This window comes from Schistocerca cancellata, chromosome 1, assembly GCF_023864275.1.
Source record: "Schistocerca cancellata isolate TAMUIC-IGC-003103 chromosome 1, iqSchCanc2.1, whole genome shotgun sequence".
Classification (NCBI taxonomy): Eukaryota; Metazoa; Arthropoda; class Insecta; order Orthoptera; family Acrididae; genus Schistocerca; species Schistocerca cancellata.
In genome coordinates, this window is record NC_064626.1 from 877,362,178 (window position 1) to 877,383,892 (window position 21,715).

A 21,715-nucleotide genomic window follows, 5' to 3' on the forward strand; every position below is an offset into this window, starting at 1 on the left:
ATCCATTTCATTTAACATGTTTCCACACAGCAGTATAGTGAGTCTTTCCTCGGTCATTTTTCCACTTTAAATTGCTAGAGATTTTGAAGGAAGTGAATGATAATGTAGTCTCGTTTCATTGGCACTAAACGTGTATTTCAGGTCATAATTCGTGATTGGGGTGTGCAATGTTTTCTTTTGTCTTCCATTCTGTTACTACACGTCACTGCACGTCCTTAGCTTCCCCACAGATTGCATTCCACATGATGCTGTGTCTGGCTTTGAAACTGTTCAGTCGTTCTGTGGATGCATTAAACTCCATATTTCCAAGCTCTTTAGCAGCTTTCAGAACCTCACTCTACATCATGGATTCAGCCAAAGTTGCTTGCCCATGCATTTACAAACTTTTCCCACACTATCTCATTAATTTCCTTTTCCACCTTCTTAGCCCCCCCCCCCCCCTCATGTATCCTTGTTTATTAAAGTTCTATAAATTGGTGTTTTACCACATTTAAAATGTAACATTATTTCACACACAGAGAGTTTGTCTTTCTCACCCCCGTTGATTACCTTAATCTTTTTGTTAAGTGTAAGGTACGCATACTTTTGGTTCGACATCATGTTGTCATCAAAGGGCTATGGGTCAACTAAAACTGGCAGAAAATAATAAAGGTAGTGCATTTCTTTGGAATGCTTGACCTTGCTGCGTACACGCACTGCTTAACGCAAAAACATAAAAATAACAGTATTGTCGGGGCTGTACAATCTTCATGTTAAAAGTAATGTCCATGTATAGATGTGAATAAGGAAGATATACTGTAATACAGTGGTACTGTATAAGCGTCTTTCCCACATTATACAATGAATTATTAATTAAGTCTTAAAGTTCGAATTCTGTTTCCGCTTTAGGCACATACTGCTTTATACAAGAAATCAGCATATAAAAGTCTATTTAATGCATCAGGACTGAAATATTTGTACAGTTTTGCCAGATTTCCAAGTTATACAAGTTCTATTTTGATCATGTTTTATATGAAACATTGTAAATAGTGAGCATGTAGCTATATTTCCAAATTAATGTGAATGTAAAATAACTCATTCCACATCTTATGATTAATTTTAGAAATTATTTGTGGAACATGAACTAACTAACTGGAATGGAAAAATCAGTTAAAGTATAATTATATGCCCAAACTGTATTACATGTAAACCCATTTCACTATACACTGTATGACACATATGAGAGTGCTGAATGTATGCATAACTATAAAGATTTTTTTTGACATCTTTTCCACTGTTGTCTTCTCAATTTTTATCTGCTGTATGAGCTGAGAAAATTGTTGGCTGTGATAAGAGAGTCTTGTTAAAGAACTTGACAGAATGCCAGCTTCCACATAAACATTTTTAAGGAATACATTTAAAAAGAACTTTTCTCTCTTTAACTGTAACATTTAGGCTTTTGCTAGACATAATAATGTAATTATTGCATGAAGTTGTTTGTTCTTAAAGTAATATTCAGTTTATTAGATTAAAAGAAAGAAAGACTTACCAATTGTTTCTTCTCATAGAACAGTCTGTCATAAAAGCAATAAGGCAATAAGAATAGTTTGTTGTTTCACTATCAGTGCCCTCACATGTGAGCCATGCACACAGCTTCAGTTCTACCAGTACCTGTCTCCTGTTTCACAAACTTTCCAGAACCTCCTGTGCATACCTTGGGGTAATTGCAGTCCTGGAAACACAGATATCAGAGAAAAACGATTTCATCTCAGTAAAGGGATTGTTTCTAGAATAAATATTTCATTCTTCAGAGGAGAGTGGACTGGTTTGAAAATGCTCACTATGCTGCAGAGCAAAAGATTAATCCTCAAGACATATTTGGCATTGAACAGTAGTTAACTAAATTACAGCTAGTACTAAATTTCTGGATCCTCTCAAATCTTTGATAGGAGTTTCTTTTTATTATGTTCTAGCACAAACACTCGCAACAGGAGTTGGACAGCAACAGCAGCAGCAAATGCAAACACAAATGATTGGTCAAAATACAATGGGAACTTTGGGAACTCCTACAATGGTGCAGTATCAGCAGCAGCAGCAACCAGTCTTTCAAACTCCAATTGGCATGCAGCAGGTGAGAAATTGTGGTGTCCACATTATAGTGGTCTCATTTTAAAGGATCAAACAATTTTTCTGATCAAGTAAGTGTTAATTGATTAGTTTCTCCTGTAGCTTTTAAAAATCTATGCACCATAAAATAGGTTCCCTTCATAAACTGCTACACTAGCCTCATGGAGTTACAGTCATTATCAAAGTATTTGTCCATTTGTGACTAAAGATTTGTGACTCTGCCTTAGGGGCACTCACTACTCCTGTAAGTCATTACTGAACATTTGGCCTGTGACTCCCTGCTAGTGTGGGCTTCTGTTAACTGAGACACAATGCACCAAACATTCTTGGCAAATGACATGTCATGAATTCTAGTCTTGGAGAGAAGATTGTAGTATTCAGTCAGCTTCCTTAATTCATGAGAAGTTAATACGATTCATGTTTCTTTCCGAATTTCATCAAAAATGTGTTCTATGGAGGTACAAAACAGTTAACCAAATTATGTGAAGCTCAAGAAATGTGAAATTTCAAAATATCCCTGGTACTGTGGAAAAATAAAAGAAAGTAAATTTGTTTGTTAAACTTTGCTGATTGTATTTATTCTTCCGTTTCTCCTTCAAGTTGCGTTGTATAAAGTGATTTCACCTCAAATATCACAGATAACCTGTAAAATCATTCGTTACATCTTTTATTTAACTTTCACAACTTAAACAATTAATTTCATGCGTTTCATCTATCAAATGGTAGGCTAGGCATCAGATCTTGGTTTATGCCAGCTTCAGAGTCAATCCAGTTCCACTACTGAAGAATGTGGACGAGACAATAAAAAATTTTAGAGGCCACATATTACCAGTACATCCGAAACGCGTTCTTGGATCAACAGCAGTGACATGAGAAGTGCAGTAAATCAGGTACCAAAGTACCAAATCTGTTTTCAGGAGTGTTTTTAAAGATCCTGGAAGGCAATCACAATATTGGGACTGTCTGATTCCTAGAGGGGTGTGCTCTTCCAGAAAGTATGTTTTCACTGCAAACACATTGCCACAAATAAAAAAAGTATAGCACTGGAATATGCCAACCAATAAGAGGTACAGCATCTGGTAAGGGGTTAGTCTTCTGCTCTGTCTTATAACACACACTACTGTATGAGAAATGCATTTGTAAGATAGGGACCCCAGATTTCATCACCTCCTTAGGTTGGGACCTTTATAGGCCCTGAAAGGTTACGGAAAAGGCTAAAAGTTGGTATATATATTCCTGAATTTATCTTCACTTGTAGACAAGTTACATTTAAATTGGGTCAGTCCATACCAAATGGTCCAGCACTGGTTGCTTGACATCTCAGAAAAATTTTATATTTGCTGGGTGAATTCCCCAATGTTTAGTAGTCATAAAAATATTTTTTTTATAAATGTATTGTTTATTATTTTGAAATGGCGGCCATATTTGTTCCAGACCGCATGTGTTTTTTCGTATTTGCAAGCATCTACATTTTTTACAATTATTCAGTTGTGGATTGTCCTAAGCCTTTCAGATAAAATTCATTTAGTTTAACACACTCTGGGCTACAAATTAACATCATTGTCACTTAGCTGAATGTATTCTTTAATATATTTTTAATAGTTCAAAGCAAATTAAAAAAACTCAATTTTTGAACAGTAGTTTTCCAAAGAAAGATCAATTTCTCAGCTTTAATATTTTTTTCTGCTATTACACTGTATAGTATAGTTACTTTTTATAGAGTATCAATGGTGAGCAGCTTACACTTAAAAGAATACACTATTTTAAAAAATGGATTTTTTTAAAATTCTTCCATTTTGTGGCCTGCAATATCTTTGTTGGGGGGACCAGATAAAAATCTGAAAATTTCACGGTTAATAGACCTTGATGATATCAAACTTCAGTATCAATTTCAACTTTGAGATTCAGTTGGAAGTTATGGGGAAAAAAATTACAAACACTTGTCAAAAATACTTTTTTTAACATCTGCGATATCTGGTAGGCTAACCAAATAAAGTATACCAATTGCATAATGTAACACACCACATTACACTAGCTGATGATTATTTGTCGAAACAATTCTGTGGTAATCGGCAGGCTAACAATTGCATCTGCAAGTCTATAAAAGTCTGATTGTTGTCTTCCCCCTTACACCAACAGTTGTCTACTCACACTTTATTAGCTAGAAGTTCTTGAAGTGTGCAGTTGAAAAATGGTGTCTCAGTGTTCTGTTGGTGTTATTATTAATGAAGAAAGTCATAAAAAATTCATTACCTTTTTGGTTAGTTCTGCATGTACCCTTTTGAGAAACCTATAACAGTAGGTCTGCGAGAAATAACATTTGATCATTATTCTAAAAATAAAAGTCCTTTTGTCAATTTCATACCAGGAAAATCAGTGTGTCCAACATGTTATTCAAAGATATTTGTAATTCACAAGAGAAAGGGTAGTGAAATCTCTGATACAGAATTTTGTGACTTATCAGCAACCATTAAAAAATTTTGTAGATACAGCTTGTGAAATCCTGGGTGTATCGCCTAGTAGTAAAATTAGAAAACTAAGTCAAGGTAAAAGACCAAGTGCCTTGAATACAAAAATTGAGAAAGTGGCAGCTACAGTCAGAAAGAATTTGGAAGTTTCATAACAGATGGAAGTTCTAAATCTTCACCAACCAATTATGATGATTTGATAGGAAAACTTAAAACTAAATGCAGTACTTCAAACAAAGAGTATAAAGTTATCAGTTTACTGCCGAATTCTTGGAGTCAAGCAAAAGTTAGTGATGAATTCAATTTGTCAGAACGTCTTGTTAAATTAACAAGGCAATTAGTAAAAGAACAGGGAATTTTACCAGCGTTACAAAAGAAAAGTGCATCTAATTTGGGAGATGAAAAAACAATCAATAAAGTTATTAAGTATTATGACAATGAAAATAACAGCTGTATGATGTCTGACTAAAAAGACTGTGAAATTTTTGCTGGCAGATTAAAACTGTGTGCCAAACTGAGACTCGAACTTGGGACCTTTGCCTTTCGCGGGCAAGTGCTCTATCAACTGAGCTACCCAAGCACAACTCACACCCCGTCCTCACAGCTTTAATTCCGCCAGTATCTCGTCTCCTACCTTTCAAACTTCCGGCACACAGTTTTAATCTGCCAGGAAGTTTCATATCAGCGCACACTCCGCTGTAGAGTGAAAATTTCATTATAAAAAAAGACTGTGTTTCTGTGAAAGAAAATGGTTCTACGTTTCAAAGACAAAAAAGGTTAATATTGTCTAATTTAAATGAACTAGTCACTGAATTTAAAAAAGAAAAATCCTGACATTATAATTGGAAGATCGGAGTTTTGCGAGTTGAGACCAAGATTTTTGCTGAGGCATCTGGCACTCATAATGTTTGTGTTTGTTTGTATCATCAGAACATAAAGTTGATGATAGGTGGGGCCAATCTTAGAGTTGACTATAAAGACCTTTTGGAAGTTATAGTATGCAATATTGACAGTTACACAATTGTATGATCAAGGGAAAATGTGAAGATTATCCAGGCAAAGAAGCCTTACTTGACATGTTTGAAGAATCAGAAGAAGACAATTTGATACCTGACAATATAAAACACAAATAGTGGGTGACACAAGACAGAACTGAAATGGTGACAAGTCATAAAATCACGATAAGATTTTTTCAAAGTGGTGGTGGCTAACCTTGAAAATCTGAAAATGCATCATTTTATTGCAAAAGCTTGAAGTAAATTTTTGAAAGACAAAAAGCAAACCTTAGTTCTTGCTGACTTTTCGGAAAATTATTCCTTTGTTGTTCAAGATGAAGTACAAGGGCACCACTGGGTAAACAAACAGGTGACAGTTCATCCATTTGTATTTTATTATAAAGATGAAGATAAACTAATGAGCCACAGCTTTTGTGTCATAAGGTATTACCTTGAGCACAACACTACAGCAGTGCACATTTTTCAACTAAAATTAACAAACTACATTAAACAGCACCATCCTTTCATAAAAAAAAACTGATTTACTTTTCGCATGGGGCAGGAAGTCAATATAAAAACAAAACAAATTATTAGCATATCCTTTCATAAAGAAGATTTTGGGTTTGATGTAGAATGGCACTTTTTCACTACATGCCATGGGAAGAATGCTCGTGGTGGTGTGTGGGTACAACGAAGCGAGCTGTCACAAAAGCAAGTCTGTGGCGGGCCGATGACAATCAGACAATCATATCATAACACCTTAGGAAATGTTTGAATTCTGTAAAAAACATATCAAAGGAATTACCTGTGTTTTTGTACAATGTGAGGAAATACAAGAAGTCTATGGCAGTGTCTTGAAAGAAAGGTACAACACTTGTCAGAAGATTAAAGGCACTCGATCTTTTCATTGTTTTGTACCCTATTCACACAACTTACTGATGTGTAAGATCACATCAACTTCACCTGATAGTGAACTTCATCAGAGTGGAAAACTTGTACAACTGGTTCTTCAAAATAAAGACATAGTGGCTTCTGTTTACGATAAACAGTGGTGGATTGGTGAAGTTGATAATATTGACTGTCAAAACCAAGTTATACATGTTGTATTTTATTGCCCTCCAGGACCAAGGACATCTTTTAAAAAAATTGAGAAGGATCAAGTTTGGATGCCACTTAAAAATGTAATAAGGAAGCTGTCTCCTATGGAATTTACAACTGTGACTGGGTGAACTTATAAAGCCTAGATATTGCAGATGTTAAAAAATTTATGTTTGACAAGTGTCTGCAATTTTTTTTTTCCATAACTTCCAATTGAATCTCAAAGTTGAAATTGATACTGAAGTTTGATATTATAAAGGTCTATTGACTGTGAAATTTTCAGATTTTTATCTGCCCCCCCCCCCCCCCCCCAAACAAAGATACTGCAGGCCACAAAATGGAAAAAATAAAAAAGTCCATTTTTTAAAATAGTGTATTTTTTTTAAGTGTAAGCTGCTCACCATTGATACTCTATAAAAAGTAACTACATTATGCAGTGTAATAGCAGAAAAAATATTAAAGCTGAGAAATTAATCTTTCTTTGAAAAACTACTGTTCAAAAATAGAGTTTTTTTTAAATTTGTGGCTGATAACTTTGAACTGTTAAAAATATATTAAAGAATACATTCAGCTGAGGGACACCAGACACCATCCTCCATTTTAGTGACTCAGCGAGGTTTTTCTGGGCCTCATTTTTGACTCCAAATTGTTGTGGTTGCCTCACATAAAAGCCAGATCTCTCAAGGCATTAAACATTATCAAGTGCCTTAGACGCAGGTCGTGTGGAGCAGACAGGGCACATCTCATCCAATTTCATAGGGCTTTCGTGCATTCATAGCTGCACTATGGGTGTGCAGTGTGTGGATCGGTGAGGCCTTCTTATTTGAAGGTCATTGATGCTGTCCACCATGAGGGGATTTGGCTGGCCACCTGTGCTTATTAGGACCAGTCCCATACCCAGCCTCTGTGCTGAGGCTGGGGAACTGGTACTTACCATCCAGTGGCACTCATGGTACATCAGGCATCGCAACTCGGACTTAACTCGCACACCAAACTGTTGCTCGTTCACCTTTGGAGTGCCTTTTCTCCAATTGTCCACGAGTCATGATGCCATTTGGGATCCATGTGCAGCGTTTGCTAGAGTCACTCAGTGTGGAGCAAGTATGACCCCAAGTCCAGGATTTTAACCATCTGCCACCCTGGCCACTGGAGAGGCCCAGAGTAATTTTAGATTTGGTGCGTCACTGGAGAGACTGCACTCCTGCTTTCATTTTAAATACAATATTTTCTGACATTTTATCTGGGCGCCACATCTATGTAGCTGTTTTTACACATGGTTCGAAACAGAGGGACTTTATTGGTTTGTTTGTTGTTTTCCCAGATTGTGTCCTCAAGGTCCAACTGCCTCAAGACGTTACTGACTTTGAAGTAGAATTATGTGCAATCTTGCGGGCACAGGAGCAGATGAGACATTCTTCAAGTACTTAATTTCTTGTCTGTTCAGATTCTCTGAGTGCCCTTCACTCTCTGCAATGTTTGTACCCAGCAGACAAAGTAGTCCAGACTGTCCAGGTTGCTTTCCTCCAACTACGATGACTGGGGAAGGAGGTACCCTTCTGTTGGGTGCCAGGACACATGGTAATTTTGGGGAACGAAAGGGCATATCTAGCAGCCAAGAAGGCATGTCATGATCCTCAGGTATTTCATTGTGCCATCTCTCTGCATGCTATAATCTCGCTGTTGAGCTCCAGAGTCTTGCATTGGTGGGAGGATGAGTGCTTTTAAGCGACAGACAATAATGTCCATCTAATAAAGCACACAATGCGGCAGTGATGTACTTCCTTCCAGCCAAGTAGCTGGAATGAGGTTCTCGTCACTCTTCTTCACATAGAGCGCAGCCCTAAGACGCCTTCTTGCTCCGACGAAGGGCCCCTCCAATTTGTGGTATACAGTTCACAGTGTGCAACATTATATTGGACTGTGTTTCATTTCCCAACCAGTGGGCCACGGCTAATTTGCCGATGGATCTGCAATCTATTATAGGTAATATGCAAATAAATGTGGTTAGAGTTTAACATTTTGTGAGTTGTCCAATGTTTTTTTCCAAGATTTTAGGAAGTGGTTTTAATGTGTAAACAGGGTAACTGCCTCACCCATGTTTTACACAAGTGGTCAGCCAATGAAATTTTTCTTTGCCTTCCTTGTAGCTCCCTTGTTGTTTTACTTGTATTTTAGTCTCCTGTACAGCATCTTTTATTCTTTCCCATTGACTTAACATGTGTGATCACATTGTAGTAATTTTATCCACATTCATTTCTCTTAATGTGTTTAAGGGTGCTGTTAACTTCGCTTTTGATTGCCTGTAAGCACCACACACACACACACACACACACACACACACACACACACACACACACTTACTTTGTAAGAACCTAGTTTTCACTCCCATACAGCAGAGAAGTCACAGCCATATTTTTATAAAATTTTATATTTGTTTCCTTTCTATCTCCATTATTTAAGGTACTATTAATAGCACCACATGTGTACTGAAATGGATAAGACTTGTTGTCTGTTTCTCTGTTATGCAGTAACTTATTTAGTTTTCTAATTAAAGTTTTAACTTATTCAATTATTCTGTTATCAATAACAACTTTTGATCTGATTGGCTTAACTTCTTCAAATGTCACTGCCCTTGTTTTAGTAATTGAGATTTCCATATTGTATTCTCTGCGCAGCATCTGTAACTTTTATATGAATCATTGTATTTTCTTTTCTTTGTCAAATACAATAAGCTCATCACCAACAAAAAGGCAAGTGCTAGGATTCCTTTGTGAGGTAGCTGTAAGCCAGGGTGTACTTCTTGTTTCCGTCTTCATAAGGATATAATCAATATATATATTAAATAACTTCTCAAAAATACAAATTTAGTTCTTGCAGCATGACACGTTTTTAAATTCACAGAATAAGTTGTGTGACAAAGTGAAATTTTGGAATTGTATCCACTCTTTGATAACTTTCTGTGGATACCCATGACGTAAACCTCTGCATGACACACATAGCCCCTCTTGTACAGTCTGGAGTTGAATAGGCACCTCTATAATTTTATCAGGCATATATACATTTTAAAAAAACTACCATGAAATGTGTGTCTTGTGTTAAGATTTTCTCTATATCCTTTATTAATTCTAACTGGTAAGCATCCAAGACAGACAATCAAACTCAAAAATCAAACAAGGATTTTTGTAAGAAACTTTCTTCATACGTGGATTACATTCCTGAGTATTCTTCAGATCACTTAATGTAGCATTGAACTTTACTTCAACTATTTTCTTGATAATTCTGTTTTAAATAGCTCTGAATACATGCTTCTAGGTAATTAATAATAAATTTGTATTTAATTGTATATGTATATTTAATGATAGATGTATAAATAATAATGTACCTTATCAGATTTTGCACATTTATGTGTTGTTTCTGTCACAGACATTGAAGTACATAAAACAATTAGTGTATATCATTTACATTTTAAATATTTATGTTTTAGCCTGGTATGGCAATGACAACAATGCCTACTGGAATGGCCACAGCTGGTGTAGCCATGCAGACAGCTCTTGGAAACACACAGGTATGACTTCAAAAAAAAATTTTCCATGTATTTACATCTGGATGTTTCTGTTACTAAGCATATTTCATTTCAGTGCATTGCTTTTCAAGAATAGGAAGATGCCTGAAATATAAATGGGCTGATATTGACAGTATTTTTATGTTTTTCATTGAAATGAAAACTCGATTTAGTTTATTTTTCAAAACAGTCACTCAACTTTTTTGTACAGTTGTTGTATTAGCCAGATAATTTCTAAAGTATTTTGCACGGAATATACAGGGAAAATTATTTGTGTCAAGACTGTTGCACTTTTCCATGGCTTTTGGACCAAAAATGTTTCGGCTGTGGAAGTGGATGTTTTAAGTCAACCCAATGCCTACCATCCAAAGTTTTTTGGGCTGTTGCTACAATATGACATATTATAGTATCCCTCCAGATAAGTGACATGGAGGGACAAGTACTGGTATCACCTTCATAAAGAAGCTTACAGTAGCAAGGTGTACTTGCAGCTGAATATTCCTCAAAGAACTTAATTGTCAAAACATAGTGATCAAGGCCTTGACTACCAACAATAGCATCACTTATTCCACTGATTTTCCCTCAGAGCTCTTCTGGCTCTCTTTATTATTCATCTTTGACTGGGATTGTAAACTGACGTGTGTCTTGTAAAATGTGATGATTTTCAGCAAAGAAGTGCCCCTATTCATCAAGTATTGGATAATTTTGAACCCCCATTGAGTGCCCTCTTTCTAGAGTTCTGGTACCTTTCAATCACTTCAATATTACTATAGTTGATTTGTACTTCCAGTGAGAGTGTAGGCACAACTACTCACTGATTGCTTTCAGTGCGTTCTTGAGGATCGTCAGTGTTCTGCTTTGTAGTGCTGGTGTAGGGACATAGGTATCATGTTTCCAATTCACTCAAGACCTTCTTTCAACTGTTTCCACTATGCTTTTATCCAGGCCCATATCAGTTTTCTTTCATTGAACTGTGACTGTAAAAGGCAATGTCAGTTGCACTATCAATTGCACTCACAAAGAAGTGTGTTGTGTTATGTACTCCTGTTGCACTGTAGACTTTCTTTTTTCTCATCATAACAGGTATTTTACAGTAGTTTACATTAGATAAACATGGCATCCCTTAGATAAAGATTCTCTGCGCACGGCATTACTTCTCAAAACCTGGAACCATTCACAGACCCAAAGTACACAAAATTCAAAGACCTATTTCTGTTTGCTCTGCCCCCTTTATATTGTTGGAATGTTGGAGAACAGGGCAGCACGGGAGGAGGGGGGCGGGGCAGACTTAATTGCCGGTTTAGCCAGACTTACATTCTTATATGTCACTTTTATCACCTTCTCTGTCGAACTTGCTGTCATATGTCAAGACAGAAGAAGACCTTTACTTTTCACTTGGGCATGGGGTAAATTTGTATACAAATGTAATGCAGATGGGGGAAAACAAATTAAAGAAGAATGCACAAAAAACAGTGTCAGGCTGAAGCATTGTACATAGAGCATAAAGGAAAGAAAAGAGTGATATAATTAACTGGGAATTAATGTACATGATGGCTTAATAATTTCATGAAGATTCTGAAGTATGCAAAAGATATAGTTGAGAAATGAGTGCCTGTTTCCTGAATAGGATGTCAAAGTTACAGAAGTTGGAAAATTGCATTGACAGGGCATTTGATTGTGTCCAGAAAAGGCACATAAAAAGGTTGTGCAACCCAAACTATACTGCTCAAGGACAAACAGCAAAATTGGGAAAATCTCTTTCATAACATCAAACAATTAATAGAGGTGAAGAATAACATTAGCTATCATTGGGAGTGATATGACAAACTCACAATGAGGTGGTTCACCTCAGAAAAGAGCATATGTTGTTACAGTACCTCATCCTTGTGGGCATTATCAGTATTGCTACAAACACTAACAAGAATCTAAAGATTCATACAGTCTTTCAATTTTATACATCTTCACATCAGGACTGCATCACCAACAAATTGGGCTCTTTGCATGATGTTCCTGTAACTGTGCTGGCTATTACTTTACCACCCAATGAATGAGCAACAAGGATTCTGTAAAGTGAACCAGGATACATCTGAAGAGCTCATTAATTTCTTCATTCTTCATTCATGGCAAAATCACAGTGTTGATACATTCACAAGAAGTACGCCATGAGTGAAATGTTCACATAAGCCACGTGGTGATGTGTGTCAGAGGGTACTTAGGGTACTGCTAACAGATTCCCCCCCCCCCTTTCCTTTTTCCAAACCTCCTGCGGGTCCAGTGCTTAGAATAGGCCCAAGGTATTGCTGCCTGTCGTAAGAGGTGACTAAAACAAATCTCACATGTTTCAGCCTTTAGGTGATGGACCCCTGTCGGGTTTGACCTCCATCTTTTTAAATTTTCCTAAAGAGCCAGCCAGCTGGGGAAGGGCACCTTACATGATGCATCGTGTCCATCATGCATTAAGATCCGTAGCCCACTTTCTTGTCATCACATTACAGTCCCACTCATTCTCCATCTCTTGGGTGAGGACATCTTCCTGGGTGTGTGTTCCGCCATGCACTATGCAGTGTTGCTTTCTGTGCCAACAATGACCATATCGCCATTTGAGTCTCGTACAGATTCCCGTATGGAGGACATAGTGATAGACATCCCTGGGGTTGTGAAGCAGCTGAATGGGTTGAAAATAAATAAATCGCCAGGTCCTGATGGGATTCCAATTCGGTTTTACAGAGAGTACTCTACTGCATTGGCTCCTTACTTAGCTTGCATTTATCGCGAATCTGTTGCCCAACGTAAAGTCCCGAGCGACTGGAATAAAGCTCAGGTGACGCCTGTATATAAGAAGGGTAGAAGGACGGATCGTCAAAATTACAGACCAATATCCTTAACATCGGTTTGTTGCAGGATTCTCGAACATATTCTCAGTTCGAATATAATGAATTTCCTTGAGACAGAGAAGTTGCTGTCCATGCATCAGCACGGCTTTAGAAAGCACCGCTCCTGCGAAACGCAACTCGCCCTTTTTTCGCATGATATCTTGTGAACCATGGATGAAGGGTATCAGACGGATGCCATATTCCTTGACGTCCGGAAAGCATGTGATTCGGTGCCCCACTGCAGACTCCTAACTAAGGTACGAGCATATGGGATTGGTTCCCAAATATGTGAGTGGCTCGAAGACTTCTTAAGTAATAGAACCCAGTGCGTTGTCCTCGATGGTGAGTGTTTATCGGAGGTGAGGGTATCATCTGGAGTGCCCCTGGGAAGTGTGGTAGGTCTGCTGTTGTTTTCTATCTACATAAATGATCTTTCGAATTGGGTGGATAGCAATGTGCAGCTGTTTGCTGATGATGCTGTGGTGGACCGGATGGTATCGTCTTTGAGTGACTATAGGAGGATACAAGATGACTTGGACAGGAGTTGTGATCGGTCTAAAGAATGGCAGCTAACTCTAAATATAGATAAATGTAAATTAATGCAGATGAATAGGAAAAAGAATCCCGTAATGTTTGAATACTCCATTAGTAGTGAAGCGCTTGACACAGTCACGTCGATTAAATATTTGGGTGCAACACTGCAGAGCGATATGAAGTGGGACAAGCATGTAATGGCAGTTGTGGGGAAGGCGGATAGTCGTCTTAGGTTCATTGGTAGAATTTTGGGAAGATGTGGTTCATCTGTAAAGGAGACCGCGTATAAAACACTAAGACGACCTATTCCTGAGTGCTGCTTGAGTGTTTGGGATCCCTATCAGGTCGGATTGAGGGAGGACATAGAATCAATTCAGAGGCGGTCTGCTAGATTTTTTACTGGTAGGTTTGATCATCACACGAGTGTTACGGAAGTGCTTTAGGAACTCGGGTGGGAGTCTCTAGAGGAAAGGAGGCGTTCTTTTCGTGAATCGCTACTGAGGAAATTTAGAGAACCAACATTTGAGGCTGACTGCAGTACAGTTTTACTGCCGCCAACTTACATTTCGTGGAAAGACCACAAAGATAAGATAAAGAGAGATTAGGGCTTGTACAGAGGCATATAGGCAGTCATTTTTCCCTCGTTCTGTTTGGGAGTGGAACAGGGAGAAAAGATGCTAGTTGTGGTACGAGGTACCCTCCGCCGCACACCGTATGGTGGATTGTGGAGTATGTATGTAGATGTAGTAGATGTAGATGTAGTAGATGTAGATGTAGACTTCTTAGCACCTCATATCCAGCATGGTAGCCAGTCCGTTGTGGTGGGGCCACCATGTACCCTGTTGTAGCCCCCTGACAACACAGGGATCACTCTGCTGATGCCTGCACCATTAACTTCCCACATATGCCTTGGAGTAGATGCTCATCTCCCTGGGGCATCGGGACTCCTGGCAGTAGCCATCCTGCCAGGTGGCCCTTGCTGATGCTGGGTGGTGCCCGTGGGGAGGGCCCCTGGTTGGAGTGGGTGGCATCGGGGCGGATGACACGCGATGAAGCATACCACGTCATCACTTGCTGGTGATCAAACACCAGCAGTCCGTAAGTGTTCCAAGTCTCAGTACAATGCATACAAGTATGACCCTAAATCGTTCCCCTCCCTAGCCACACCATGGGAGGAATGCCAGGCTAAGGATGGCAGCGAACCTTATTCACCCCAGTACCTCGTGTGTACGAGAACTGATGGGCACTCCTTTGTATTGGTTAGGACAGTTTTTTGTAGAGCATTTAGAGGACAAGTTTGGGGAGTTGGAGGGCTTGTCCAAAATGTGATCTTAGTCGGTCTTGATAAAAACAGCATCCTCTGCCCAGTCACGGGCTTTACTCACTTGTTACAAGTTAGGGGATGCTTCTGTTACTATGACGCCACATAAGAGCTTAAATATGGCCCAGGGTATTATATTCCACCGGGACCTTCTTTTGCAGTCTGACAATGAGCTGCGTGCCAATTTAGAGCGGCAAGGTGTTCATTTCGTATGGCGTGTCCATTGGGGTCCGAGGGATAATTAGGTTGACACCGGTGCCTTCATCTTGGCCTTTGAGGGTGACACCTTACCTGAAAAGGTCAAGGTGATGATCTACCACTGTGATGTCAAGCCGTATATCCCTCCCCGGATGCGGTGCTTTAAATGCTGGAAGTTCTTCCCGCTGTACTTCCAGCATCACATGTTGAGATTTTGCACGTCCATCACATCCCAATACTCCATGTGCCCTGCCTCCCATCTGTGTCAGCTGCGGAGAGCATCATTCACCTTGCTCACCAGACTGCGGGATTTTACAGAAAGAGAGGAAAATCGTGGAATACAAGACCCTGGACCAACTGAGCTACACTGAGGCTAAGAGAAAATATGAGTGCCTACATCCTGTGGCTATGACCTTCTCATATGCTGCGAGAACAGTTGTAGGCCCATCAGTTCCACAAATTGCAGTCAGCTATCAGAGCCAGAAGGCTACACCCGACCCTTTGATGGTGGGGCGCACTCCCCCCCCCCCCCCCCCCTGCTGCTCCCGCACCATTTACCCCAGTAGCACTGCCCCCCCCCCCCCCCTCACGAACCATTGGGGACACCAGACTTCTCAGTCCGAGAAGTGTAAGTCTTCTTCAGCTCCTCTCGCCAAGAAGGGAAAGATGATGCTCACTGGTGGCTGAAGTGGCCAAAGCAGCTGGTCGTAGGGCTTCACGCTCATCCTCAATCCCAGAGACTGAATTAGTGCAGCCCTCCCAGCCAGAGAAACCCAAGGAGCAGTGAGAAAAGTTCAAAAAGAAGACCCTAAGACCAAGGAAATTGCGATGGCACCCACACCACCACTACCTACAAGCTCTGCATCTCGGGATAAGATGGAGATTCTGAGTTCACTGAGGACCTAGATCTCGCCGGACCCCCAGGCATAATGGATATAGACTGCTCAGGCAATAAGTGGCTGACAGCAGGTGACCCTGAGGCATAAACTGCCTCATTGAATGTTCCATGCCTTCCCAGTCTCATGATGACGTCATCCTCTAGTGGAATTGCGGCAGTTTTTTCCACCACCTGGCTAAGCTATGGCAGCTGTTAAGCTTTATGCCTGCTTTCTGCATTGCCTTCCTGGAAACCTGGAGCCTGGTTCCTGGCAATGCGGACCCCCACCCTCCGCAGCTATAAGGGATGTTACAGGAACTGTAGTGACTATAATCGAATGTCAAGTGGAGTTTGTGTTTATGTCCTAAATTCAGTCTGTAGTAAAATTGTGCCCTTTCAAACCCCTCTGGAAGCTGTGGCTGTCAGAATAAGGACAACACAGGAAATAATGTCTGCAATGTATATCTTGCTCCCGATGGTGCAGTACCCCTGAATGTATTAGCTGCACTGATTGATCAACTCCCTAAACACTTCCTACTTCTGGGAGATTTTAATGCCCATAACCCCTTGTGAGGTGGCACTGTACTTGCTGGCTGAGGTAGAGATGCTGAAACTTTACTGTCTCAGTTCGGCTTCTGCCTCTTAAATACTGGGGCCACCACACATTTCAGTGTGGCTCATGGTAGTTATTCGGCCATTGATTTATCCATTTGCAGCCCAGGACTTCTCCCATCTATCCACTGGAGATCATATGACAACCTGTGTGGTAGTGACCACTTCCCCATCTTCCTGTCATTGCCCCGATGTCAGGCTCATAGACGCCTGCCCAGATGGGCTTTAAACAAGGCAGACTGGGGAACTTTCATCTCTACAGTCACTGTTGACTCTCTCCCACATGATAATATCGATGTGATGGTTGAGCAGGTGACTACAACAATCAATACTTCAGCAGAAAACATGATCCCTCGCTCTGTTGGGTGCCCCCGGTGAAAGGCGGTCCCATGGTGGTCGCTGGAAGTCACTGAGGCAATTAAGGAGCGTCGGCGAGCCTTGCAGCAGCATAAGCAGCACCCTTCCCTGCAGGACCTCACAGCCTGTAAGTGGCTCTGTGCCCGTGTTCGCCAGCTTATCAAAAGACGGAAGCAGGAGTGTTGGGAGACATACGCCTCGACCATTGGGTGTCATATGTCACCTTCCCAAGTCTGGAAGAAGATCAGACGTCTTTTTGGGTACCAGACCCCAACAGATGACCCTGGCATTAACGTCAATGGCATGTTATCTACTGACGCAAACACGATTGCTGAGCACTATGCTCGAGCCTCTGCATCAGAGAACTACCCCCCAGGCATTCACACCCTTAAACAGCGGTTGGAAAGGAAAGTCCTCTCATTCGCTACACGCCACAGTGAACCCTGTAATGCCCCATTTACAGAGTGGGAGCTCCTCAGTACCCTTCCACATTGCCCTGACACAGCTCCTGGGCCAGATAAGATCTACAGTCAGATGATTAAACATCTCTCATCTGATTACAAGCGACATCTCCTCATTATCTTCAACTGGATCTGGTGCGATGGCATCTTTCAATCGCAATGGCGGGAGAGCACCATCATTCCACCCGCTTGATGTGGATAGCTGTCAGCCCATCAGCCTTATTAACATTCTTTGTAAGCTGCTGGAACGTATGGTGTGTCGACAGGTGGATTGGGTCCTGGAGTCACATCACCTACTGGCTCCATGTCTGGACGGCTTGTGCCAGGGTCGCTCTACCACTGATAATCTTGTGTCCCTCGAGTCTGCCATCCGAACAGCCTTTTCCAGACACCAACACCTGGTTGCCATCTTCTTTCATTTATGAAAAGCGAATGACATGACCTGGATACATCATATCCTTGTCACATTATGTGAGTGGGGCCTCCGAGGCCTGCTCCCGATTTTTATCCAAAATTTCCTGTTGCTCCAGTGTCCAAGTTGATGCCTCCAATAGTTCCCCCCATATCCAGGAGAATGGGGTCCCACAGGGCTCCGTATAGAGTGTTTCTCTACTCTTAGTGGCCATTAATGGTGTAGCAGCAGCTGTAGGGCTGCCAGTCTCACCTTCTATGTATGCATTTCGTACTGCTCCACCAGTACTGTTGTTGCTGAGCAGCGCCTACAGGTAGCCATCCACAAGGCACAGTCGTGGGTGTGGTTGCCAGTTTTCGGCTGTAAAGTCGTGTGTTACACACTTCTGTCGGTGTCGTACTGTTCATCCGGAACCAGAACTTTACCTCAGTGACGATCCACTCACTGTAGTGGAGACATATTGATTCTTAGGACTGGTTTTCGACACCCGATTGACTTGGCTTCCTCACCTCTGTGGAGGACATACAGAACAGCACTCCTTGCCAGATCGCTGCAGTGTTTTCACTGCAGAGCTGGTGGTCATATCTCGTGCTGTTGAGCACATCCACTCATGCCCAGGTGAGTCATTTCTCCTGTGTACTGACTCCTTGAGCAGCCTACAAGCTATCGACCAGTGCTATCCTCGTCATCCTTTGTTAGCGACCATCCAGGAGTCCATCTATGCCCTGGAATGGTCCAGTCATTCAGTGGTGTTTGTCTGGACCCCAGGTCACGTCAGAATCCCAGGTAACGGAACTTGCCGACAGGCTGGCCAGTCGGGCTACGTGGAAACTGCTTACGGATATCGGCTTCTTTGCAACTGAGCTGCGTTCAGTATTACGCCACTAGGTTTTGCGGCTTTGGGAGATGGAATGGAAAAACCTCAATACGCACAACAAGCTCCATGCCATTAAGGAAACTACGAATGTGTGGAAGACCTCCGTGTGCGCCTCTCGCAGGAACTCTGTGGTTCTCTGTCAGCTCTGCATTGGCCATATGTGCCTGACACACGGTTACCTCCTCCGTCGCGAGGACCCACCTCAGTGTCGCTGTGGGTCACAAATGACGGTCATCCATCTCTTGCTGGATTGCTCTGCGGCAGAGTTTTAACTTTCCCAGCACCCTACCTTCGGTGCTAGGCAACAATGCCACAACAGCAGCTATAGTTTTATGTTTTATTCGTGGGGGTGAGTTTTACCATTTGCTCTAAGTTTTAGCACATGTCCTTTGTCCCTGTGTGCTCTCCACCCTAATGCTTTCAGGGTGGAGGTTTCAATGTGTTGCAGAGGGGCTGGCTTTTCCTTTTCATCCTCATTGTCAGCCAGCCATGGTAACCTGCTTTCTTGTTTTGACCTCTTCTACCTGTTTCTTGCATCTTTGTGGTTTTCTTGTCCTCTTTTGTCCATTTAAGTGTTTGTTGCCCTTCAGTCATTGTTGTGGGTTTTCCTTTCATTCTGTTTTGTGTTGTAAGTCTTATTCTCACTCTCACCCTTGTGACATTGTTTGCATCGGGACCAATGACCTCTTAGTTTGGTCCCTTCCCCCCCACCCTGCCCACCCGCCACCGCCTTTTTTAAACCAACCAACCTTTTTCCAGTCACGAATGGTGCATGGCACGAATGATTGTCAGTAAGCGTATGTATTAGCTCTGATTTTTCAAATTTTCTCGTCATTGTCATTTCACTAAATGTTTGTGGGAGGAAGTAATATGTTGTCCAACTCTTTGTGGAACGTACTCTCTCGAAGTTTTGATAGTAAACCTTTCCATGATGCACAATGCCTCATTTGTAGCGTCTGCCGCTGGAGTTTGTTGAGCATCTCTGTAATGCTTTTGTGCCAACTAAACTATCCTGTGATGAAACATGCTGCCCTTCATTGGCTCTTCTCTATATCTTCTCTGATTTGTACCTGAATATGATCAGAATCAGCCAAACGAGCACCTTGTAAGCCGTTTTTTTGTGGATGAGTTACATTTCCTTACACATGCTTTTTGTACTGTGCATTTTCTCCACTTACAGTTGCTCTGGATAGTTACTCCTAGATATTTTACGGCAGATGTTTTTTTCCATGATTTGTCATCACATGTTGTCACAGGAGTGGATTTCTTTTCCTATGTATGTGTGATACGTTACATTTATTTACATTCAGGGTCAGGTGCCAGAGCCAGTACCATTCATCAGTACTCTGTAGGTGATTCTGCAAAACAACAATGTCATCTGGCAGTGCTACTTTCTTATAGACAACTGCATCATCTGCAAAAAGTCGCTTCCAGTGCTTGTACTAAGTCATTTATATACATTATAAACAGTAAACACTACAATTGCATTTCTTAAGGGTACTTTGGAAGTTACCTTTACATCTGTTGATTTTGTTCCATTAAGAGTAATATTTTGAGTTCTATCTGCAAGTAAGTCTTGAATCCAGTCACAAATCTGGTCAGATACTAAGTAACCTCTTATTTTTTAACCAATGGCAGTGAAATCAAGGAACCCAGCATCAACCTAAGCACTATTGTCTACCATACAGTGGATCTCATGAAGGAACAGAGAGAGGCTGGTTTTGCAAGATCTCTGGTTGCAGAATCCATGGTCATTTTTATAGAGAAGATTTTTGTTCTCCAAAAATCTCATAATTCTTTAGCATAAAAGTTGTTCCATAATCCTACAACAAATGACATCAACAATTTAGGCCTATAATTATGTGTATCTGTCCTGCAGTTCATCTTCAGAATGGGAATTACCTACACTTTTTTCCAGACACAACATATCCGTCATTGCTCCATCAAACTACGAAAAAGTGTTACTAGAAGGGAGTGAGTTCTTTCATATAATATTTGTAGAAACTTATAGATATCTCATCTTATCCTGAAAGGATGGTTTTAAGATCTGCTGTGAAACACTTTTGGAAGACCGAATTCAGTATTTTGGCCTTCTCTGTATTATCGTCCATTTTGGTGTCAGTATAGTCACTGACTAAGTGAATTGATGATTTTAAACCACTTCCTGATTTTATGTAGACCAAAACCTCTTAGGATTTTTGGTTAGACCAGCTGACAAAATTTTATTTTCAAAGTCACTGAATGTTTGTCTCCTTGGCCTCCATATACTCTTCTTATTCTTTTTTTTTCCCCCATTCAGCCTTTGTTGTCAGCTGGCTTTTGACTTCTCTTGAATCGGTGACGAAGCTGTCTTTGTTGATATGGCTGTTAAATCATGGTGGGTCTTTCCCATCCCTTCAGACCTCGCTCAGAACATACCAGTACTTGTCTATGGCATATTGAACAATGCTTTTGAATTTTTTTTCATTTGTACCCCACATCGACATCCTCAACACTGAGTGTTTGATGTTGACTACTAAAATACTCTGCAATTTGTATACTATCACTCTTGCTAAGCAAAATTATTTTCGTACCTTTCTCAACATTCCTTCTAATACCTATAGTTCTGCATCACAGCCTTGTGATTACTGGATGCCTTCCTCTGTGTTAACTGATTTGGTAAGTTAGGTCTGTTTGTTGGTAGGTGGGTGGTCTAAGATGTTACCTTTATGAGTTGGTTTCCTGTCCGCTTGAAATAATTTTCATATGAGACATAACAAATTATTTAGGAATAAAGGAGATGACTCACTGAAAGGCAGAAGTGCTGCTTTGTCGATAGGTACACAAACAAAAGTTACAGACTTGGCTATCATTAACAATGAAACTTCTTTTTCAAGCTAGTGGGAGAAACATACACACATACACCCATTCACATGCACACGCACGTCTCCCTAAATTGTGGTCAGTTGTTTGTGTACCTGTCAA

General features: G+C 40.7%; 1 protein-coding gene across 3 annotated transcripts in view; it reads left to right on the forward strand.

The window, feature by feature from the left end:
- LOC126190282 (cell division cycle and apoptosis regulator protein 1-like) overlaps positions 1–21,715 on the forward strand; it is a 253,430-nt gene that overhangs the window by 33,609 nt on the left and 198,106 nt on the right. For all 3 annotated transcript variants that reach the window (XM_049931010.1, XM_049931011.1, XM_049931009.1), the window contains exons 3-4: positions 1,953–2,110; positions 10,152–10,232. In XM_049931010.1, coding sequence (XP_049786967.1) covers positions 1,953–2,110; positions 10,152–10,232 — 239 coding nt within the window. The remainder of the gene's footprint in view (positions 1–1,952; positions 2,111–10,151; positions 10,233–21,715) is intronic.